Genomic DNA, 26181 nt, shown 5'->3' on the forward strand with positions numbered 1-26181 from the left:
GATAGGTCAAATTTAGTTGAAATGCACTACGTAAAAATGGCGGAAAAATTTTCCCGCAATCTTTCCCTATATAAGCAGTCAAAAAATATCTTCGTCACTGATAAACTTAGATAGCTTTTTTGTTGTTTTCTAGATGTACTGAATATATTTTTGGCAAGCAAAATGACTAAATTGGGGAAAATGATGTGCCACTCATTGCCTGATTCTTACACAGAATGGTACTTAATACTTGATTTTAACAAGGTTTTTTCTCAAATTGTTTTATTTTTACCATCAAAAGAAAAGAAATACTTGAAGAAAGGTTGATTCCGGAAGAAACGATAATACAAGTTGAAACAAGAAACAATGAATAAAGAATCGAATCATCATCCCAACATATAGACCACAACAACGACATATTCAAGATACTTAAGACAACGGACATCTTTGTTGCAGCAGGTGTTTATATTGCTAAAGAGGATACGAAAGATGTGATTTGTTTAAAATAAAACATATAAAGCATTTACAACAAACATTCATGAGACCATATTATTAACAAGTTTTTTTTCAAATTATTGTTAAATCTTTAATATAGAAAATAGACACAAACTTGAAGGAAGGTTGATTCCAAAAGAAATAATAATACAAGTTGAAGCAAAAAATAATCAATAACGAATCATCATCACAAACAACATATAAACCATTACAACGATTTTTTAGATTGTTAAAACATTTAGTAAGACAACAAACATCTGTGTCCATGACAATTTGTTGTGGTATCCTTTCAAATCTTCTATTTACAAAATAATGTGTTGGACATTTACTATCAATTCTAATGTCAATGGGTTATTATTTAAAAAAAATGGAGGAAAGTTGTTATTTTTATTTTGTAGTACATTTATATTTTTTATATTTAATATTCCTTTTTTGTAATTTCATCAATATTTTATTTTTTTACATTTAATTGTTATAAAACGAATGAAGTAGACTGTTCAAAATACAATATTATAATTCATTATGATTTCTTACAACCTTTCTGATTTATTTTGTACAACATGGCTTTGTATATGACGTCATTTACATCGAAAGGTCCACACTCTACAATTAAAATAAAGCCAAACAAACGATTACGAAACAATTATTGGAATTTGGACCGATATCCATTAGAAATTGAATCATAAGGACTGTTTCTAACTTCTGAATAGATTATAATCAATAACCTGGTTTTGGCTAGTTTACACTTTTCATAAGCGTAAACTGTCGCAAACTAGGATATTGCGTATAAGCTGTTTAGAAATTATAACATATATTCCTTAGGTATGCCGATTTTGTTTTTTAACTAAACACATTAAAGCTGGCATTGCAGGACTTTGCATTCTTGTTTGAAAAAAATATAAAACTTAACAATAAAAAAAATATGCAATAACTCTGAATTTTCAGTAGTAATCATGGAGGCTTCACACATTGAAACGATTTTTAAACTAGAAATTAGCTTGTGTAATTATTTATTTAAATGATATTTACTCTGAACTGTTATTATAACAAAAGCTGTAATACAATTATACCGACAAGGAGTAATTATTTCTCAAAAGCAGCCAAATATTTAGGAAGTTTAAGATTCAAAAGTAAAGTATACTCAAAAGTACTCAAAATCCAGTATATCGAAATATGAAGCTAAATCAAGCACCGAATATTCTACCAAAGTATGTGAGGTTTAATATGATATAATCGATATTTTCCTTCTAAAAAGACTTAAACATTTAAAGAAGAAGGAACTTATTTTCTCTCACACAATAGGAATGATACTATTGCTAGATAAAGATAGATTAATCCTAACTGACTTTGATAAAATAAACCAACGAGGTCAGTAAATGTAGATTCATTTATGCCTCAATATCAAGATAATTATTAAAAACAGTTATTCTGGAAGCATTGTACATATCACCAGTCAAAAATTATTTCGCAGATAGCAGATTAAAGGAAATAAACACAAGACGAGTTGTTTAGGACGTATTGCGTTTGAACAGTTTCATTGGTTATCTTTAAATATGATGAAAAGGTCCCTGCCTGAAATTTAGACCAACCAATACTTAATGATTAGTTAACATGTTGTAGTCTAATCTTATACAAAATATTCTGTATGCAATGTTTTTTCTTTGTTTTTATTTATTTGAGTTTGCTGATAGAGTTTAATTACGCAAAATCGGAAGTTAAAAAAAATTTCTGATGCGATTTTAAAAATTAACCATTGTCCCTGATTCTGCAATCTTTTGTGTGCTTTGCATTTTTATCAAAATAAGTAAATGTTTTTTTAGAAATCACAATAACCAATATTATGTAGTCGAGCCTTTTTGTAGATGTGAAGAAATTGAACAATGTATATAATTAATAAATATTGTTAGGTAGAACCAAAAATTATGAAAAAAATGCATATTTTAATTGATATTTTAGCAGATAGGTTTCATTATGAGGGAAATTTGAATATCGCAGTCTTAACCCAAGTTATTATTTCAAAATCATTAAAAAAAACGAGCCTTCCATTTTCATTCTCTCACCTCTTCTCCAAGGATCGACCCAACGTGAGATTTTCAAAATAAGCAACAAAACAGCGATTCTGACGTCACAATGCCAATTAAGCAGAAAGTTCCAGCCGAAAATTAAAATCAAAACACTTTCTTCCATGTACATTTCAGTATTCATTTTCTATTGTGAATGTGTCAGACTCCTTCCCCTACCACCCTTTCCCGTCGCCAGTAAAGGAAAAACCTAAGTAAAACGTTCAAATCTGACGATATTCTATTTATCGATGATGTCACAGTCGATTTAATGTAATGTCATAACCGGATATTGCCGATATTTTTAGTCTAAGACAATAGCCTGAAATTAAAAATTAACAGGCAGTAATAGCAATTGAAAAAATATTTAAGGTTGCCGAAAAAATTAACTGTACCCTAATTATATAATGTTTCCTATGTTGAATCCAAGATAACAGTTGACACACGTGCTTCATGTTTTTTTGAGGTACCTCTACCTTCACTATGTCGGGTATTTATACACAAGTAAATCACTCGTTTGTTACAAATATAAGATATAAATATGAAAACTCCCGTGAGCATGTTACAAATCGAGATCAAAAGTGAGAAGAATGACTCCTGAAAAAATGAGTCAATCAGTTGCAAAATCCAGGAACAGCCAGTTATAGTAAACAACTTGAAATATATTATGATATCATTTCTTTTCTGTCGTGTGGAATTAATATCGGAAATTTCAGGCCCATTACAAATATGACAAAGTGCTAGTGAAAACATCAATAAATTCGACAAAAGTATGAGACCGATTGGAAGTAACAATGCTGAAATCGCTGCAGTCCTATAGACAATAAAACACATTGGTCCGCCATATCCAACTGTTTCAGCTCGTTCAATAAAAAGTGTTACAAAAATGTTGCATGCTACAATAATAGCTGGGATTCCAAAAGTAAAAACAAAATACTTATAAAATACGCTTACTTTTGTGTTGATTTTAATGGACAGATTTGCTGTAAAAACTCTATACACATGATACGTACAGACATTGAAAGAAGTAAAGATAGACAAAAAGAAATAATGATAAAGGATACCAATTACTTTACACATAAGACCACTGGTGACATCAAGCAAACGAACAACAAAGAAAATGTCATTCAAAATGAGGCAAAAAACGAGCATCATATTATTGAGACCAGGGATGGTCCGTAGGGACCTGAATAAACTATAAATAATGAACGTTGAAATCAGGCACACCAATGATACCATACTGCAAATAAACTGTAAGACAAATGATGAAGTTATTATGTTCTTGTCTTCAGAGTAAGAAATCCCCTTTTTATATCTTTCCGAGCAAATTCGTACATTGTCCTTGACCTTTATGTACTCATATGGACCGAAGCCATTGCCGTTCACTAAAATGTTTCGCCCATCTTTTTCTATGTACTCTTTTCTACCAAATTCTACTTGAGGGCAATGTAAAAGCTCATCTATACGATATGAAATCAAAGAATCGCCCAATCTATCAATTACTAAATTCTGTACCATACATTTGCCAGCCTTAAAAGCAGAGTCGACGAAAACAGGAACATCAAAAGCTTCAGAACTTTTTTCAAACGAAACATTTAAAATTCCGTCAATTTCTCCACTATTGCCATTAAGATTGAAGGACGACTTTAAAAGGTTAGATAGTTTCCTTTCAACAAAAAAGCGATTAACATTACCATTGCCAAGGTGAATCTGTTTATAAACATATCCAGAGAAGTTATCAGTTATTTTTAGACAAGGAGCATTCGAGATAATATAATTCAAGCCATGGAATGTTTTGTCATATTCAATTTTCCCCATTATGTAGTGGGAAATCTCTACCTGCATAAACCTTAGATAATCAATTACAGGGTTAGGACTAGTGTGATTTTGAATCATAACACTGAAGTAGACAGCAACAATGTAGTGAATATCATCAGTGAATTTCATAAATGGAACGCACGTGTTATTCAGTAGAACTTTCCCTGGAATACACATCAGGTCTCTACATACAGTCTGAAAGATAAAAAAATAAAAGATATGGTGAACAAATTCACCAGTATGAAAAATAATAAATACTTTCAGAGATCATCAAAAGGTCTTCAACAAGTGTAAACACACCTTTAAGTAAGCTTTAAAATTATCCGACAACAAAAGTAATAAACATCCACGGTCACAGAACGGAAGAAATTCTTCAATTTCAAACTAAAAAGTAATATAACATTAATGACAAACATTCCAGGACTGTGGATGGCGCATGAAATCTGCGGTAGGGTTAAACGGGTTTTATAACATCCCCGTTAATGTTAGATCAATTATGAACTTATACAATTGGCTAACATCTAGTACAAATAAGATAATGAAATCAAACCTCTTTTACGTTATCATCATACATGTGAGTAATGACTGTAAATAGCTTAAAAATAACTGACAATGAGAAAAAAATCCATGTTTTGTTTTATCAAAATACAGTACTGGTGAGAGTATAGGTTATGTATCAGTTAGGGTATTAAAGAGAAAAAAATGTTAATGGTTAAAAAAAAGTGTGGAGCAACTCCCTTCATATGCATTATGATTTTATTTGAATAAATGTAATAACAAAATAACCCAACTGATAACTATAATTAAATAATAGATGAACTAGCTAAGTTGAGAATGTTTTTATAGCTAGCCACGCCTCCCGCCTCCACGAGAGTTCCGGTGCATGTTTGTGTAGAATCCACAAAAAAATTTAGATTTGTGAAATAGTAGTCTTCTAAATTGGTTTAGATAGCAACTTAGTTTTCATTGGCAGAAAATAAAATCAGGCGCAATAGTTAAGTCGGAAGACTGTTTTTGGCATTATCAAAACATCGTGATCCAGAAATTTATAAAAACGATCTGATCTAGACATTGATAATAGAGGATGGATGGACTATCATTTACCCATTTATTGTCTTAATTTTGTTAAAAACTAACAAAGCCTTTCAATAAATGGGGGTCATTACCATCGGACTCACCCCGATCCACCATTTGTGATCTCATTAGTTTGAATTTTAAGTTAGTGTGGAACTCTAAACCACGCCTGTCGGCCATTTTAACGAACTAATTTTCTATAGTTTAAGGATATCTGTTGTTTTACAACTTTACAACATCATAATTTTAATTTTTGGGATGCCAATCACAGCGGTCACCTATATATATATATATATATATATATAGAAAAGTCTGAAAAATTCCCAACGATGTTAGAACTGTCAAATTTGCGATGCTAATTTTTGGTCGTTCCCTCCGCGGGACTCGAACTCGTACTGCTGTGACATCTATGGCAACACCGCCTGCACAAAGTCCAGCGCCCTAGTTGCGGTGTTGCCATAGATGTCACAGCAGTACGAGTTTGAGTCCCGCGGAGGGAACGACCAAAAATTTGCATCGCAAATTTGACAGTTCTAACATCGTTGGGAATTTTTCAGACCTTTCTATACGTTTATATATCTTCCCTGTATCAATTTGATCCGATGGAGAAGTGTAGCAAATAGAGTCGTCACATTCTGAGACGTTGTATAATATTGATTTGTTGTGACATGCATCATTAATTTGATCCTCTATCCTACATATTATCATCTAAATGAACTGTCCCGTACCACCATACATCGTGTACTAAGTTACAGCCCTAGATTAATCCTGCGAGGAGGAATGACCCGGCCAGCGAAAGTTATATTTTTTATATAGCCTAGCTGGCCGAGTGGTCTAGGGCGCTGGACTTTGTGCAGGCGGTGTTGCCATAGATGTCACAGCAGTACGAGTTCGAGTCCCGCGGAGGGAACGACCAAAAATTAGCATCGCAAATTTGACAGTTCTAACATCGTTGGGAATTTTTCAGACCTTTCTATACGTTTATATATCTTCCCTCTATCAATTTGAACCGATGGAGCAGTGTAGCAAATAGAGTCGTCACATTCTGAGTCGTTGTATATATATATATATATATATTGTTAATCTATATATGATCAGTTAAGAGAAATATTAGTATCTGTTTTTTTTTTAAATACAGACCTTAATACAAAGGTCTTTAGTTGTATCAGAATATGGGGTATGTAGACTGAAGAACAATCGGTTGTTAGCTTGGTTTCTTTTCACCTTGTATCACCTCTATCCGTGGTGAGAAAACACTCATAATAAATACCAACTTAAGCAATAAAGAATAGACTTTCAGTATAGTATTTCGGTTTTGTGTAAATGACGAAAATAGGAAAAAGGCGAATTGCGATTAGTGTTGAAAAGTACTTTACTGTAAACAGTTGGCAATTCGACGGTGATTCGGTTACCATCTCTACTCAAAGCTCATTGAAAAAATGAAATGAGAAAAAAATGTTTCTATTCTCTCCATTTGCCGTTATGTCCAAAGTACGATAACAAAGTTATTGACAAAAAAGTCGAAGTTTTTTCTTATAGTATTATCTTTATATCAATGCAAATGTATTTATTGGATAATAAATGGGAAAAGTGAATAAACAAAATATTATTAGTGCCGAAGAATACCTAGATTTAACAATTGTGCGAACTTGTTCCGCGCACGAGTGTCGTCCTCAAGCGTTCCTGACACGAGTGATAATAGTTTGGTTATTCACGACAACCAATTAAACAGTTTATTTATTATATAGACTTTATTCATAGTTCATCGATATTTTCAACATAAATTTTAAATTATGTGATTGGCGGATTGCTATCAAAGTTTTGACGTTTCGGGGGAAGAAAGTCCGAGAGTGATATTACCGAATTTATTTCACAGCGCGAACTATCACAATTTATTACACTGGGAGCATTCGATAAAACACTGCTATCTATATAATAATTATTTATACCCTATCTCCTTTTTGTATAATAAAACTTTTCTGTTTTAGCGCCGAATAGCTAATTAGTTTATCTGGCCTTAGAAAGGAGGTTTCTACACATAAAAGAAATCAAATCGAAAAGTTGTATAGCAAAGATGGTGAATTCCGTATTCATGATATACCAATCGTGTTAATGGGATAAAAAAGGCTAAAGAATTTCTTACCGATTTAGTATCAAACATCTGATTTGAAGAACATGATTTTACTGATTCAGATACTGACGAATCACTGTATGATGCTAGGGCGAATATGTCCCGGTATCCAATATCTATTTTTTTCTCATTACTGCAAACGAAACAAAATACTTTTTCAAATGATAGAGTTGTACCCAAAGTTCGGGCACATCTTCTTGGATTCAAATCATAGACAGGATAAGCTTCGTTCATAGATATCTGGCACATGTGATATTTAAATTCCAAATTATTACAATAATAACAAAAAATATTGTAATATTCTTTATATGCTAAAAGGTTTGGGTCCTCAACATATGAACATGCTCTGATTAATTGCATTTCAACGTAATCTTCAGAAAAATTAGTGCTGCAATTACGTATTAAATCTGTTTTATGATAACATATCAGCTCAAAGTCTTGTTGTTGTTGCTGAAAGTTACAATTTCGTCCAATTGATTCATTGTGCAGTTGCTCCCTTGTTAGAAACATGCTAAAAACTTCAAAATTTGGACATGATATATGGTACTGCCATTGGCGAGCGAAAGGTACGACCGTGTCGTCATCATCATCATAATAGTAATCATAGTTATACGGGTTGTAACCTTCAATTTCCACATACTGTATCCCTGGTACAAAATGTGTTTCACAATAACGCATGAAGACGAAATAATCATGACGTCTGCCTTTAGTTATGTTTCGATACTCAATGTTTTGAATAAATTCCCCGTTGTTGTTGACATGGCCCAAGTATGAAAATACGTTCTTATATGGGTAAGTGTTTGGGTCGATTGGTGAGTGCACACAATCATGGTAGTGAGGACTCTCAAGGGGGCAATGCATAATGACGTCCATTGCTCCGGTAGGTGGGTTACACATGTAACAAAAAATATTTTGAAACATTCCGATAGGTTGATCTATACCGTGACAAGCTTCTTCTAAGGCGTCACTTTGATTTAACCAAGTGCCAGTTTTATTGCAAGACCTGATTGCAATGTGTGGGTTGTATTTACACTCTTTGATAAATACGTCTGGGCTGTTAACCTTAGCTGTCAAATCACATTTATTTATCAAAGCTGCGTCGAATATTTCCTTTACAGATGTAAAACTATTAAAGTCAGTTTCTACAGTGCAATGAAACTTAACATTCCAATTTTCAATCTCTTCTTCCAAATGACATGTTGCACAGTGAACATTGGCATACGTTATATGATTGACTCTTGATGTCACCGGAAGTGACGTAATTTTATCACGATAGCTGGTTTGATTACTGCACTTATTTGAAGTTTCATAATCCTCAAAAAATGTTGGACATGACTTGACCATTTTATAAGAACGCTTTATACTATTTGAACTACCAACGGAGTATTGATAAATCAAATCGTCTGTGCAAACCTGATCGGGGAGCTTAAGTGCATAATCAATACAGCAAGTTCCTGAAACGATGCAATCTTTTGAACAGAAGCAGTTATTACAAATAGCAGGTAAGGTGAGGTTCACTGTAAGTTGATCAATCTCCGCAGTTTTACATAGTAACGGGCCACACAGATTCGTGTAGACATTAAAAATTGCTGTTGACTTGTATGATCCAGATCCATGACTGTCCAAACCATTGGCCGCTACTAGCAAACAACTTGCTGGTACTACAATTAAGGATAAACAAAAATAACAAAATGTGGGTCTAGTGACAAACCACATAATTTGGTCTGTATGGATGCTTGCTCCGTTGTGTCGGTTAATCTCTGTATTTATAGTAAAGACGATTTGTTGTTTGCTATCAAAAGTCGTCGTCATTAGAGGTACAGACAAAAAACAAATATATAATAGTCATTTTCATATCTAAATGTCCACGTATTGATTTGGATGAAGATATTAACACGACACGTATTGTAAACGAATCTATTTATCGCCCAAGAAAAAAATAACAAGAAAAAAACTGACCATGAATTGTTGACAGATTTAATTTTTAAGACAAGACGCAAGGATTGATATGAACCACTTTCTTTTTATTTGTCTACACTATACATGGAAATATTCTTTGGTAATGTTACAGAACATGGTAGATCTTATCTTTAACATAAAATCTTTCGATTTTTAGTTTTATTAATTTTCTAATTGTTAGGCTTAATGTTCCTCGGGTAGCTTTCCTCTGACAATGTTACGGTACGCTGATCGCGCACTTTCTTTTTTTTTCTTGGGCAATACGGCCTCTTCCAAATCGACGCAATTACCATGTATGGAAACCTGTTTTCCTGTTTAAAAGTTTACCGAAACCCTCTTTTGTTTAGCATATTGAACAATAATTTATGAAGAAAGGTTGTCTCACTGGAATTAATAAAGTGACGAATTGCCATATAAATATATGTCTGATATTATCATAATTGAAATTTTCATAATCGATTACTAAACATTATTGTGCAAACATTAGTTCGAGTTGCGAAAAGTAAGAATTTTGATGTGGTTAACACATTCGAATATGTAATAATTTGAAAACATATAAATGTGTCGTTTACCATCTACTTTGAGAGACGGGGATAAACGTAGGTGCACCCTTTAGGAGTACCTGAAGTTACCCTCGTTAACTAAGGTGCATACTCTTTGTTTGTCTGTATACTTATTGGTTTTCTTTGTTGTAAGTTTTTTTCTTCGCGTTTTAATATTTGTGTATTATTACTTTTCATATATCTATACTTTTAATTTATTTTTTTCAATTTTAGTTATTGTGTTTACCATGAACCAGTAGCTAATTTGTCAATAAGTGTTTTTCTTTGTATTCTGATCGTTAGTTTAATTATGATTTTCGAGAACCAATTTAATTGCAAGTGTTTGTAGGAATCAGGCAAAATGCGAAAAATTAGAAACGAAACATGCATGTCATAACTCCACCGATCTGACAATAAAATATCCCTCAAAGATGCTTTCTCTATTTGACCATTATCTGATCTGCATTGGTGGCTTTGCTCAGAAATTAGTCAAAATAGTGTTAGAAAAATCAGGTCTTTGACAGTGTTATCTCCCCTTGAAATGTTCATGTATTTTCATTTTAATGAGATTATAACTCAATGCAGCAACATGACATCGAAAATATTGCCTGTTTCCTTGATTCAGATGGTGCAAATAGTCAAATTACACTATCAAAATGATAAATCTACTTTGATATCCTTTACACTTCTCTACCTGAATATAAACCTGGTAGGTAATAGGTCAAAGGTTTATTTGAGATGAACTCAGTCAAGGATAAGTGGTTTATGTCCTATAAAAACACCAATTAATCTTATACCGATCGTTATAAAAATGATAAAGATCTTTATCCCTTATAAATCTTTTAAGTATCTAGAAAAATAATAGTTGTTCGTATAATTAAACAATATTATGTGTTAAGCGTGATATTATAAAATCTGAAACTGTAATAAATCAGTTTGTATCGTGGACATTATGGATTAGTGGCCAAGGTATCACGCAATGATCTACTGTAATGTTTTTTTCTTCATCTTCGTTCATGGTCCTACTGTGTATCATTTGCTGGATGGTGTATAAAATATGTCAAATATTTAAAAAATAAAATGCGTATTTTTGTTTGCTGTACATGTGTTTTATGTGTTGGTATCTAATCAGCATCATACATAACCAAATTCATAGGAACATCTAACTCTAAATAAACTGTAAACAAGAAGAATCGGAACCAAAAATATCGAAAAACGAAGTTAATCTAGCTCCAAGAAGTTCTATCGCGCGCAATACAAGGGAAATGATTGAAGCCTCGGTGTTTTAGCGCTTTTTATACTGGAAATAATGGTAAATAATCATTGATTTTGTTCGAGATAGTCAAGTCTGATAACTTGCTTGGTGAAAATCTTCGGAGACCTTCGGTCTACCGGCAGTGATTATTACCTAGTGGTTTCTTAATACAAAATCCAATCATATGTAAATATTTCATATTTCGGTATGCTAATAAGCAAACGGGTACATAATTAAATTATCGCATTTTATGACAATTCGATTTTAATTGGTATCTTACAAAATTTCTATTTTTTCTTAAAGACACTCTTTAATAATTACGCATACATTGCAGTTTGCTTAGTTAAAAATTCTACAATAGTTCAAATTCGAATTCAAATACTTTTATTGTCGTGTAAACATATTAATGTTTGTGACAAACAAAATTAATCACAAATCATACAATAATGACAAATGCAAATATGAGACTATTTAAAGTAGAACATGAAAAAGTTATGCTTCTTCTACCCTCAGTTCTAATGACGGTTTCAAAAAGGAGCCGACAAATTTTACATGTTCCTTAGAGGAGGGATTAAGTTGTTTAGATACAGTCGTGTCTTCAAATTTCCACTAATTGCACAATAGCAAATAAATTATTAAAATTAATATTTCTGGTTATTAATTTTTAAGAACCCGATTTTCATTTTTTTCTTTATCGAAGACCCTAAAACTCAATACACTTATCTATATCCTCAAAGCACTTTCTGCAAACACTACCCATTCCTACCCCAGCTTCTAGTTTGGTGAAAGCATGCATTTGCATATAAAGGATGTTAGCAGGTCTATTTAAGAATAATAAGGCTTTCAAAGGTTGTTAAAATATTTTATGATAATTCATGCTCGAACAATGTCAGTCGTAAAAATGGCCATGCAGTAAGTTCGTTTTCGAAATGTTAACATTTGAAAATTTGGCGGGAAAAGGATTTCTCTAGAATTTCCAAAGGTTTTGGGTAAGTTTTATTTATCAAAAACACTGAAGAAATAACAAAAAATGCAAAATTTCCAAGATAAGTGTGCTTATGAAAAGAAACGTTTGGGTCACTGGGCATAAATATCAATACTTTAAAATGGATAAAACCACAGGAGTCCGAAAAACATGAACATGATCAACGAACATCCTTAATGCAAATGTGTGAATATTGAACAAAATAGCATATTTTCTGTTAAAAAGTATAACATGCATGGGAACTATCTGTCACACAGAAAGACTTTTGCAAGACCTAACTGCTTATCTAAAATCCATGTGTCATGTATCAAATGAAACAACGCTAATATTTAAGACTTGGAAAACATAAAATGAAGGGTTTGAATTTTAAGATAAAAATACTTATCATATACAAGTCTATATTTCGAATATTGGTTTGGTTAAATTTCATTAATCAAATGTATTTATTTTATGTAAAGTACGATGTATGTTTTTTTAATTGTATTTATATACTCCTAAATTATAAAGACGTTATCGTTGTTTTGCGCTTCTCCCTGACCTATTTTTCTTCACTTTCACAAGGCTGACTTCTTATAATTAGGCTTCTGGGATAGGGATATGTTGCTACAAAATTGAAGTCATCACTAAAAATGTTTAATGGTCGTGATCATGAACCCGTGAGTCGTTATGGTGTATCCACTTGTACCGTGATAACTGATTTATTCACCGTTTTACAGATGTTTTTCATCTTTTCTCTACCCGGGATGAACTGTTTTATCAGCTCAGTGAGTGTTCCTAGAAAAGACAGATGCCGGTACACGTTGTCAAAGCTCCAAGTTTTTTTAGTGCAATTCGGGTCGCTCATTTACTTTTGTTTTAAGTACGTGCTATTTCTTTTAGTTCATATTTTTCGTTGTGAGTCAAAGACTAATCAAGGGAACCAAGGTTCTAACGGAAATCAAATGCAAGTAATTATGGGACAAAGACCAAACAAGGAAAATAGACATGTTCAACATAGAACTTAGAGTAACTAAAATAATACGTACAAATGTAAAAGCAAAAAAACTCGAACTCAAAGTGGGAGCATAGACCAGGTGCGCCGGTAGGGTAAGCATCCTCTGCTTTTCTAGAAACACCCGCCGATTTGCTCATAAAAAAGTCAAGTCCGGGGTAGACGAAAGAGGAAAGGAAAATTATGACACGATGAACAAAACAGTTTTAACGGTGCAGATGGATACACCATAACGATCCACAAGTTCATGATGGCGACTTCTGTAGTTATGATTTCAATCTTGTAGTAATATAACCCTATTCCAGAAGCCTAACTGTAAGAGTCCTAGCGCGATACAAAAAGTCTGCATAGTTTCGGCAAGCTCTGACATAACGTATGAGTTGTGATATGAAAATTCCATACGCAGACGCCAAAGTGATGATGGCACAGATAAAAGGAAAGTTGACAATTCTGAATGAAAAGTCATCACGTTTGTCATAAAGTTTGGTCAATAGTTTTCCTTTACCATCGATTTCTAAGTGTAGGTCAAGATATGAGGCTGACTTCACAGTGTCTGTAGTATCCTTTATCTCAAGTTCTGTGGTGTAGATGCGATGTTTCAAGTCCCCGAAACTAGGATTGTCTAACGATAGTACGTCATCTCTATAGCGGAAACTGAGATCAAAGGATCTAGCCGAACGACGTTCTTTCTTTCGGATCAGATCAGCCTTAAAGTCAGCCTCAAAAGAGTGTAGGAATAGGTCAGCAAGCAGAGGGCACAATTTTCCCCCTTGGAATACCGACCGTTCGTTGAAAAACACCACACTGGACAAACATGTTGTCGAGCAAAAACTCCAGCATCCTGAAAACATCCCCCTCGAATCTCCACCAAGAACTATGTAGTTAAATCTGGGCGCACCATCCCCCTGGAGAAAAAATGATGTATTATGTATCTGAGTCGGGATTCTAATTGAGTATGAGGAATAGAAGCATACAGTGTTGAAAAATCATAGGTTTTAATGTTATTATACTCCGACAATAATCTTGAATTCAGGGTCTCGAAAAGATCTCTCGAATTTTCTAGTTGAATCCTTGGATTTTTTGGTGCTTCTTTAATTATGTTTTGTTCTGGAGGTTTTTGTTTAAGCGTTTTCGTATAATTTATATCTGTTCTACCTTTTATATTGTGTACTTGCTTCGCTTCGATGTATTTTCATCATTTTCTAGGCTAATTATGAAAATATGACTATGTTCACAGTCGTCGGTAAGAAATTATTTGTGCGACTTTTTATCAAGAAATGGTACAAGAAATTACATATAAGTTTATCAAAAGCAGAAAAAATCAATCTCATTTGTTTTAACCATTATTAAAAAGAGATTCCAGAAAATTTATACAGGAAAGGTATTCATTCTTAAGTTACAATACGTCGAAAAGATAAGGTGAAAGATACATTAGGCTAGTTCCTCTAAAAAAGTATGTTAACATATTATCAAGATTAAAATTCAAAATTCAATATCAAATTTGAACAATGTTCAACATAGGCGTCTAGAATACAACCTCTAAATGAAACACATTAGGATAGCTGCATCAGTAATGTTGTTTTGAGGTATCCCCAGAAATTAAATTGGTTCAAACGTGACATTTTTTTAAAAATCTACATCGAATATTCAAAAAAGAGCGTTATAATTAGGAAGAAGCTTAACTTAGTAATGGTATTTTATATAATTGGCAAGGGATGCTGACAAATCATACATATTTATATTTCCGCATTAGATTGAAGTTGCTTTTTGGCATATAGCTAGATTCTTACACCATTAATGCTTGAGTAAGCTGAATCCTAAACAAGCTAAAGACACAATCTCTACTACGGGGCAAAGTAACGAAAAACTTTGGTTTGGTTAAATTTCATTAATCAAATGTATTTATTTTATGTAAAGTACGATGTATGTACATGAATATTACATGGCAAAATATATGTTAAGCTCCACCTAGACATCTTGTTGATTGATTAATTGATTGTTGGGGTTTAACGCCCGAGTAGCAATATTTCAGCTATATTCAGGCGATGAACATGAAAGGGATGATAAAATGAACATGAAATGATGATGATGAAATGAAAAAAGGGATGGGACAAAAGGATAATAGGGTCGACAAATTTTGATTGCAACAAGATAAAAGGGAGGGATGGGTAGGGTCGGGCAAATTAGTCTCCTGTGGACATCGTGTTGAGGTCCTCCAAATGTTGGACTGATAAAAATATTGCATAAATTTAAAAAAATGATTTGTCTATGCATTTCTGTGAGTACATGCCGTCCCTTCACAAGAACCATTTGTTTTATTTTAAATGTACCCCGAATAAACCCATGATTGCAAAGGCCCCGCAAGATGAACAGCTAATAGTTAATTAACCTGGAAGCCTGGGTAATATTTCGTTCCAAAAGTTTATCTCAAATGTAACCCCTGGTCTCCAGTAACGTCTCCTGAATTTTGAATGGCTGAGCGAATATGACGTTATTTTATCTACTTTTATACTTTCTAATATTCAAATTTAAAGAAAATTACATTTAAAGCTGCATTAGTTGTCACATTTGTTCAGTTCTGAATCTACTGAATTTTGCTGATTCAATGAAATAAGTGTGTAGTATTACAATCAAGTTCGATAATACCTACAGGATATTACTTTTATTTTCTTTTCCTCCAGTTTTAGGATTCCAATATATAATCTGTAAAATAGTAAATTAACATGTATTAAGTACTATATTTATAATTATTGAATGCAAAATATTAAAGACATAAAATGCAACTGATATAATGTACCAACGAAAGCAATTCTAAAATAACTTAAAATGCTAAACAAAAATTAAAAGCATAAAATACAACTAAAACAATGCTTTAACCAAATCCATTCTGAAATAATTGAAAGAGCACACAATAGTTTATAATAATGCTCCCTCCATTAGGTTAAAGCAAAATATATATAGTTTTGTGTTAATAAATAAGCAAACTTTTAAAATAAAGTCTGTAATTCCACATGTATTTATTCTTAAAAGTTTTTATATCTTCAGTAGTTAAAGTATTATTGTTGTCACATTTAGTGGCATTAACAACACCAAGGACAGTCATTCTCAAAAGTGTCGAAGGATGAAATAAAGATTCACTATGATTTAGTGGTTCATCTTCTTATATGATGTCTTGTGCAACATATGCACCACACAATTGACAATTTTATTCAGATGAAATTCCTGTTTTGATTTGGTCTCATCGTAAACAAAATATGATTCACTTGAAAGCCATGTTTTTACTTTTGTATGTTCGCGTGTAAAATTGGATTCTATAATTCCTACCAAGGTGGATACCAAAGCCAAACAGAAAAAAATAATAATTAACAAAAATCATAGAGAAAAAAGTTTATACTTTGTGAAACTCAAATATTACAAACATCTTTATTTAATTAATTATCTCAACATCATAACAAACTGGCCATGACTACCTTATGATGATGCTGAAATTAATTTTCATTTGATATTTTGCAAAATTAAAATTTTCAGTCATTATGAAACCTAAAATAGTGCTGTTAAAAAAACAATTATTGAACATCCTAGCAGTAAAACTTAATTGATTATATTTAATTCCTTCAAATTTGGTCTCAATACAAATTATATGAAATATGAGTGAAATTCATATACATATTTCATGTTATGGAAAGGTTTACTTTGACGGAAATTAAATGTAAAGTTGTTAGAATGGTTTGGACCAATATGCACACCATGGAATCAAGGAGAGGTAGTTTTTACCCTAAATATCTTCCGAGATTTCAGGTACTGTAGTGATTTCCCATGGTAAACAATTGGGTTATTTTCATTATTATGCCATACATGTATGATATATTTTCCTTTATAAAAAGTAGGTGGTTTATGTTGGTTTACAAAGTCTGAGGAAGATGGTTCTGATACAGGATGAGACAATGGTTTTGATGGAGGTTCTATTGATGATGGTGGATAATCTGAAGCAGAGTCTGAAGAAGAAATTTGAAATATATATGGTAAACCCAAAATAGATTATGTAAGACTATATTAGGTTTCTATTTTTTGCTATAAATTAGAGCTTAAAACTATTTTGTTGCAATCTGTGGCAAAAGTTTGCTATATTGATTAAACTATCTATGCACAACAACAGAAATATATTCGAAATTTAGAAAGTAATTGACATACAAAATCATTATTAATTGGTCAATAAAACAAAAGTGTCAGAAGCTGAGCCTGATTATTTTTGTGCTAGACCAAAGAAGAAACAGCCCACGGTTAGGCAACCCAACAAGACAAATTATTTGGATTCTTTAATCTCAATTTTCAGATAACTTCAAAATGTTTAACCTTACCAAGTGACTATAAAGCAAACATTTTCAAGTAGAATCTCCGTATACTAAATAATGTGAAGTATTTCTGAAAAAAAAAATTGGTTCACTAAGAAAAACAGCCATACTTAATATTGATGATAATTTGTATATATACATACTAAGGATTCTTCATGACCTCTTTTTGCATGGCGCTGCGCCATGTGTTACTTTCCTTGCGCCATGAATTCAAAACAAGCGCCATGTGTTCATTTGACGTGCGCCATGTATTCAACAATTTGCGTTACACATTACAATGTATTTCCCAATTACGCTTACTTATTAATCACCTATACCTGTCGTAAGTTCTTGTGGTTAAATTATAAAAAAAACTTTTATAATGGCAACAACACAATGACCACACCTACTTTATTTCCTCTAGAGCTGTGGACCTGTGGTCAAGCCTATAGGTTACAGACCACCAATTCAACCAATGAGCATTTGGAACGTACGCAAAAATAGTCCTACGCAGAAATTACCCCTGTTCCTCATAGTGCTGTGAAAAAAGTCCTCATCTCATTTAAAAAATTTAAACAGTTTCTGAAAGGAAAAACATTTCTGTACATTTTATAGGTGCATTTTGCTTCTTGTGATGTGAAGCCTAATCTCCATAATGATTTCTAAATATACCCCTATCTCGTGAAAACACTGGGATTTCCCATGCTATTTATAGACACTTCACTTCCGGTGACCAGTACTGCACTGCAAGTCTGCTAACCCCACATGCCATTCTGAGGATTGTGAGCTGACATATGTAGAATCATGCTGATATATAGTCATCTGCAGGTTAAAGTTAAGGTAAAGTCCAGAGAAGCCATTGAATATTGTGAAATTAGCATAGAAGCCTATGGGAAATGGAATTAGTGGTTTTTAGCCTATAGGGAAGGGGAAACTTCACCTTAATATAACTGAGTTGGACAGTGCAGATAGAAAGATTTACCATATCTGTTGTTTTTAAATTTCTATGTTGGAGCTTGTGCTATTAAATACTTGTCGTTCAACCTTATTATACTTTCTTTGGCAATTTATTTTCTGTGTTAAAGGACATGCGCCACAATGAAAATGTGTCCAACCAGAGATTGAGCCATGTGTTCATTTTTTGATCCACGGAGATCCCTGATACTTACTTTAATGGAAAATGAATATTCATTTTTAAAATTTCACTATGTATTGACATGTAATTTTTTATCATTATGTTTATTTTACATCAGCTTGAAAAAATCGATTTAACATAAAATGTCTGTGGACGGTAAACAATAATAGGAGGTAATGGACGATTCGATATAGTAACTGAAAGTTGTATGTCACAAATGATGCAATATGAGCAAAAATTATAACTGTAGATTCTGTTTAGAGTCTTAACTGAAAAAAAATGACGTTATGTGTAGCCACTTTGCAAGTTATATCGAAGAGTTTCTATTACGAGTGACTTGATTGAATTTTGCATCCGGGTTAAATTTAAATAACTCCCTAGATGTCGCTGGACGATACCCGCTAAATATGAATGAGTGATGTCAGAGGTTTGAGGGAGCGAGGATGGACTCAAAACCCTGACTTGGGAGGATGATATATTTCATAAGTGGCAATTTACTCATATATTGTGCATATCCGTCGCTGGTGACCTGAGTTTATATTTTAGCGATCCTAGGGTTGCCGAACCGCATTCCGAGTAATTAACTTTACTTGCCATGGCTGTCTCTTGAAATTTATTTGTCTATGACTTAAAACTGACAATTCAAAATCAGACTTAAACGTCGTTTTAAACGGTAAATTTCCTAAATCTAGTGTGATTTTTATTATTGTATTTGATCGAGATGTACATGTCACGGAGGCTGAGAAAAGGTATATATAGAATAATTAACTTGTGCCCACGAGTTACTGTCTTGAGCGCACGAGTAACCAACGTTTCTAATGAAACACTTGTACACAAGTTTTAAAATTTCTCGTGAGTTCGATCTCTTTATTGCATGGCAATCCAGAGCTTTTGTCGTACAATGTGTAGCTTCTTCCTTGGAAAATGTTTCGAAATTATGTTAGAAAATAAAATCCCTTCCTGATTGCATACGATAAATGAAAATAATGCATTTGTCGTTTTCAAAGGAAATTTTATTTACGTATATATAGTACTTTACACATTACAGTAAAAAAAACCATTCATATTAACAATATCTAATTATGGCAATATAATTTAATATTGGTTTAATTTTAAGAACAATTTAAACTTATAATTTAATGAGAAAAACTACATAGATTTTAATGAAAGGGAAATAAAGGGCACCATGATTCTAGCGGAAATCAAAACAAAGACCAGACTTGAAAAACTGACACACACAACAAAGAACACAAAACAACCAAAATAATACATACAAAGCAACAAAAGTAAATTGGCAACTCGGACTCCATTAAAAACTGGGAGCATAGACCAGGTGCACTGGTAGGGTAAGCATCCTCTACTTTACTAGAAAAATAATGAAAACATTGATTAAATACAGCAAATCGATACACTTATTAACATACAAAACAAAGTTTGAAGCACGTAATCATATACACAGAGCAGCGAATCTAAAACCATGTGGTTGTTCAAGGAATATATAATTTCTTCGTTAGTAGAATAACTAAACATGTATTGTAAAACTAGGAAACCGAGTGGAAATCTACGAAATAATCAGAAAACTGATGGGCGTAGAAGCTGCATATAACACGTATAAAAATGAATAGTTTATTATGCACGAATATAATTTTGACAATCCAAAAACAATATACAAATTCTGTTTCCCAAGTCAAAGAACCTGCATAATGTCAGTAATTTAGACAAAAGTATAAATATAACACTAAATAATTATCAGTGATAATAATAAAATATCAAGTCTAGGCCGGGGTTGGGCTAAACAAAAATAGCACAAAATGAAACACCCTGTCAATTTTAGAAACACCGTTATGTTTGTCTGCTGGTGATTCCATTTTCATTCGAGTTACCTCTTTTTCTGCACCCGAATCCGAACATCGATTAGAGAGACTTCCAAATTATACCTGCTCTTACGGGAGGTAACTCTGCAAAAACAGGATAAAATATAGCTGCTCCGCAAGTAGGCAATACAACAATATTTTATAACAAGACTAATTTACTCAAAACACGGAATTTAAACCCGTATCTAACCAATCTTGGTATAAAAATGAATGTGCGCCAAAAGAACGATAACTCTACTTTGGCGGGAAATGTAGACGTCGAAACAGCGACAGACTTCTGTTATAATGATAATAATTAATAACTTAAATTGTAAGACAATGCTAAACCATTATCCCTAAGTATATTTTTGTCTTCCCAAAACTGTTATAATTCCCAAAATACTTCAGGATAATTAATATATGTGAAAACGTATTTCACAACACTTGAAAATTTTGATCATCATATACAACAATTACAGGTTCAAGTAGTAAATGCTTAATTGTTTATTTAATTATTCAAACGACATCCACTGTCAGTAAAACACAAGAACAGTTAGAGGGTGTCCATGCAAAAACCAGGCAGTGGATTGCACATGACAAATTTTGTTTTCAAAAATTTTTAACCCATTTCTTATCACAAATGCATCCTTTCTCAAAGTTGAATGTTGGATTTTTATTAACTGCAATGGATAAAGAGAAAAAAAATAAATAGAAGTCGTTTTCCGTTGTCACTTTAAAAAAGTCTTTTTTTTTACTTTTTAACATTCATTTTACATACATATGATATAAACATTACATTGGAACAAAAAAGTCAGTAGGATAAAATTTACCAGGTGTCAACCATATCATAGGATCTGCCTGATTTTTGCATGGGCAGTCTCTTTATTCTTTATTCAGTTATTCAAACGACGTCCACTTTAAGTAATACACAAGAACAGTTTAATACTTTCCAACAACAGCTGCAATCAAAGAAAAGTATAAGACATTTCTGAGAGTTTGTTTGGCAAACAAATATGATATTAATCCCATTATTTCGTTGTTTCTTTTCATATTAGACAGATGTATATAATTTAGTCATTTGATTATGAATCTGACTGCTATACGTCAGTTAGAACTATTGATCTACATCAGAGATATGTTTGTAAGGAATGCGCTCTATCCTGCCACTGCTTACCTGGTACGGCAGATTTCGTAGACAACATTGTAACAAATTTACATGTATAAAACAAAACTCTGAAGATTTACTCCTTGTATTGCACATGTGAGAGCATCTCTGTGATTTTGATTACCTTTTCGATATTTGCTTGTTTTTTTGAGTACTTGTTTACAATTTTTTGGGGGGAATAAACATTCTAATGCTCCTAACGGAAGATGACTAATGGGAATACATGTAACATGTCCAACAAAATAACTAGAAAAATCATTTCAGGGATTGGCGAACGATAATATGTAAACTCCATGTATACACATTTATAGATTGTTTCGCTGATATATTTGTGCTTTTCATTCTAGTTGTATACAAGAATGAAATAAAGTAATACTATCTGAAATTTGCAACAGTTATACCCTAAACAATAGAGATTTTAAATCACAATATCATTTTGTCATTCTCAAAACAAAGAATATGGTAAAAGCTGTTTGCTTAAATCATATTCCAACCAGCGAAACTTACAGGACTCAAGTTGTCGATTGTAGTTACAATGTCGCAACAACCTGACACGAAATTTGCAATATACGAACAGAGACACCAAATGTAATTTGAATATATTTTGTTTCAAACTGTCATACAGTTTGATTTGGCCCATAGCTGGTAGGTTATTAGTAGGTGTACTAACTTGAGGTAAAAGGTTATAGGATCTTAAAACAAAATAGTTTGCTAATGAATATTTTCAAATCGGTTGATTCTTCAAATGTTCATTACTTGTCAAGGAATATGATTAAAAAAAACTATATATTTTAACGTCAATAATAACTTACTGTAATATGCAATCCATTATTTTTTGTTTTTTTGTAGTTTTTTTTTTTTTTAATTTATTCCTTATTTATTGATATCGTATTAAATGGGAACAAATATTTGTCATGAGAGAATAAATATTTATCAGAAATGTGAACAATTCAATTATTGATAGAGAAAAATCGAAGAGTTATACAATATGTTACTCAATCAGTATTGATGTTAATAAATTAACATTTATCAAGCTGTAAAGGACATGATTGGTACATTTAAAACTTTAGAAACTGCGCACCCACCTCCCATATTACCATTCCAGTAACCATGTGATAAAAAAATTAATACAGTCATATATGAATGATACAAACATATCACTGATTTCATGACCCCGTGCAGGTCCGTTTGTTTGTTTGTTTGTTGGGGTTTAACGTCCGAGCAGCAATATTTCAGCTATATTCAGACGATGAACATGAAATTGATGAGGAAATGAACATGAAATGATGATGAAATGAAAAAGGGATGGGACACAAGGACAATGGGGTCGACAAATTTTGATTGCCACTGGAATTAGGGATAGGTGGGTAGGGTCGGGCAATTTAGCCTCCTGTGGCGGAGCCCTATGGTTCCTACTCCCGGAGAATACCACAGTAGAGTTCTTTAACGTGCGAGGAACGTGGCATCTTTCCCAACACGGTGCACCACTATGGTTTCCGGTCAGGTTTTCCGTATTATAGCCTGACAACCCCAGCATGTAACACGCCAGGGGTACCCCATTCTACCACCTGGGGCACACATCTCAGTTGCTCTGTGGGCAGAGCGCCTAGCCCCCGGCTAGGTTTCTGAGCACTATTTAGTCGCCTTATACGACAAGCTTAGCGCTGCTGCAGGCCTATTCTTTTAACACCCGGACCTGCACGGGGCAACTTGCGAAGCAAATTGTTGGTCGTTCCCTCGGTGGGACTCGCACTCGTAACGCTGTGACATCTATGACAACACCGCCTGCACTAAGTCCAGCGCCCTAGACCACTCGGCCAGCTAGGCTATATAAAAATATAGCGTTCGCTGGCCGGGTGATTCCTCCTCGTAGGATTAATCTAAGGCTGTAACTTAGTACACGATGTATGGTAGTACGGGACAGTTCATCTAGGTGTTATTATGTAGGATAGAGGATCAAATTAATGATGCATGTCACAACAAATCAATATTATACAACGTCTCAGAATGTGACGACTCTATTCACTACACTCTCACATTCTGAGATGTTGTATATACACACACACACACACACACACACACACACACACACGTCTAAATATGTTTAACATCACCAGTAGATGGTAAAATTTAAATTGAATATTTCGGATAACTGATTAACTGATATCCTTCTTCAGCATAAAACTCATAACACTTAATGAACATAAAACTCACAAAACTTCACGAGCATAAAACTCACAAAGTTCAAGATCAAAACAGATTCAGAAGCTGAATCGCGTACGCTGTGGATGATTGTACCTTTATCAAAGGCACACATAAGCAAATGATAAGGAGCCTGAATGAAAATAACAAAGGGTGTCTTTTTATCAAAATTAAAAGTAAAAATTAACTGTGGAAAACAATTAAAAAAAAAGTCCAAATATAGTAGTGCGGCGTATTGATGTATAGCATGTAGTGCTGTACCAGCCTTAGACCAAGACTTAAAAATGAATTATTTTTTCTCGTTTATTCCATCTGGAGAAGTTGTTTGTAATTTCTTCATCCAAAAGCTTTCCCGAGATACTCTTTTAAATTTTGACCAGTTTTTGTTATTCGGAACTATTCGGTCATTGTCGCTCCCTCAGCGGGATTCGAACCCCTCCTCTTCTCTGACATCTATGGCAATACCACCTGCACTAAGTCCAACTCTCTATACCACTCGGCCAACTAGGCTATTAAATATAGCTTTCGTTAACCGAGTGATACTTCCTCGTAAGAATATCTAGAGCGCGAACATTAGCACATGATGTAAAAATATAAACTGCATGTAGAGAAAGATAGTGTTTCTAATCTGAATATTCGGAACAACTCGGTCCATACAAAAGCCGTCCCAAGTTTATTAGAGTTTGGTCGTTATCGATAAGGTCACTCGATAGCTAAAACATCGGTATATGCCTCATATCATTTTTGAAATAATTTGAAATGGAAGCCTAGAAATTTAGGGGGAAAAAATATCAATACAATGATTCTTGAAATTTTACTTTGACTTTTAAATAAAGTACACAAACAAAATGACAATTTTCTCCAGAATGGTCGAGCTATAATTTTAAGAAATCTTTAAGAAAACCAAACTATTTGTCAGGTAATGTCTACGCAGTTGGTAGATTTGTTATTATTTCGTAATTGTTTATTTTAGATAATAAATAACTGGCCTTGCTTTTCAACTTTCAACTGTAAAATATACTAAATGTGTAAAAGATAATTCTGAAAATGCACTTGAGTTGTTACCGATTGTTTGTCATTAGGTTTCTATTAGATGAGACAGGTTTAACCTGTAAGAGAACGAAGTTAAATACATCTATATGAACAAATATGTACTTCCATATTTCTTCAACTTTTCCTTTGTTAACTGGTATTTTATATTTTGAATATATATTTTTCTATAATGAATATTTCAGTTATTTTTTTATCCTTTTTTTTTTTGGTTTGAAGATGTGTTTTCAAAATCTTGAACTCACCTTTTGTTTTGTCACTTGGAATAGCTTTACATTTATTTTTATTTCGCCTTTAATAAAAAAAACTTTTTGTCGCCATGTTTCCCCTCCTGTCGCTTCTCCTAGACTTCTTGACGCTAATTAGTGGAACTGATAGTGTCTGTACTTCCGCCTTTGTATATAGGTGTCATACCACTATTTCTGGTCTCCATTACTTTCTATGTTAAATTCAGCTTTTTATAAGGCTCAATTTTTTTTTTACATTAGTACTGATGGTGCTAGAGGGGTATCATTATGATAGTCACCCTTTACCTTAACTCTCTTAAAAATATCAACATACCTTATGTGCCTTCTAAGAAAGAATGGTAAAGTGAAAGTAGACAGGTGCAGAAATCACTACTTTCGTTTTGAAATTTAGCCATACCAAGGGGCCTAGAGTTTTTGTTCAGAATTGTTTTACCCTACACTTAATAAAGAAAATGAAGCTTTTAGAGTATTGCTGATTCATTCAGCTTTCAGATGACACCAAGTTTGTATACCTCTACTAAACAAGGAGAATGATAGGGTGCAATATTGGGACTACTTCGTGTCATTACGAACTACTTTCTTGTATATTCAGGCGACTGGTTTCCAAAATAGTGGCATTACACCTATAAAGCCAGAAAGATTTACTTTTACCAGCCCATGGAAACAGGAGTTCGGGATTCTCGGACTTTTACATGATTTTTGAACTAAAATCAGACTTCCGAACGGTATTTTGTGAAAACCATGCCGTCAGATCGGGGGGTCGTCTGAATTTAAGTTTTGTGTACTCACATATGGACATATATTCCACCAAAAAGTAGGTGACACATTAAGGTGAATACAAATGAACCCGAAAATCGTAGTTTGAGATAATTCCAAACCTTCTACAAAAAACACCAAACTATTTAAAA

At 33.1% G+C, this 26181-nt stretch overlaps 1 protein-coding gene across 1 annotated transcript; it reads right to left on the reverse strand.

Annotated features, from left to right (window-relative positions):
- Positions 1-796: 796 nt before the first annotated feature.
- LOC148621064 (uncharacterized) lies at positions 797-17826 on the reverse strand. Its single transcript, XM_088573887.1, has 5 exons — positions 17781-17826; positions 17064-17284; positions 15950-15992; positions 7711-9218; positions 797-4547 (listed from the first exon to the last, which is right to left on the reverse strand). Exons 1-5 carry the CDS (start codon positions 17824-17826, stop codon positions 2949-2951), a joined length of 3417 nt encoding a protein of 1138 aa, XP_088430013.1. The 3' UTR covers positions 797-2948.
- Positions 17827-26181: the final 8355 nt, after the last annotated feature.

This window comes from Perna viridis, chromosome 3, assembly GCF_037379345.1.
Source record: "Perna viridis isolate PV_CMFRI_1.1 ecotype Kerala chromosome 3, ASM3737934v1, whole genome shotgun sequence".
In the NCBI taxonomy this organism is placed as follows: Eukaryota; Metazoa; Mollusca; class Bivalvia; order Mytilida; family Mytilidae; genus Perna; species Perna viridis.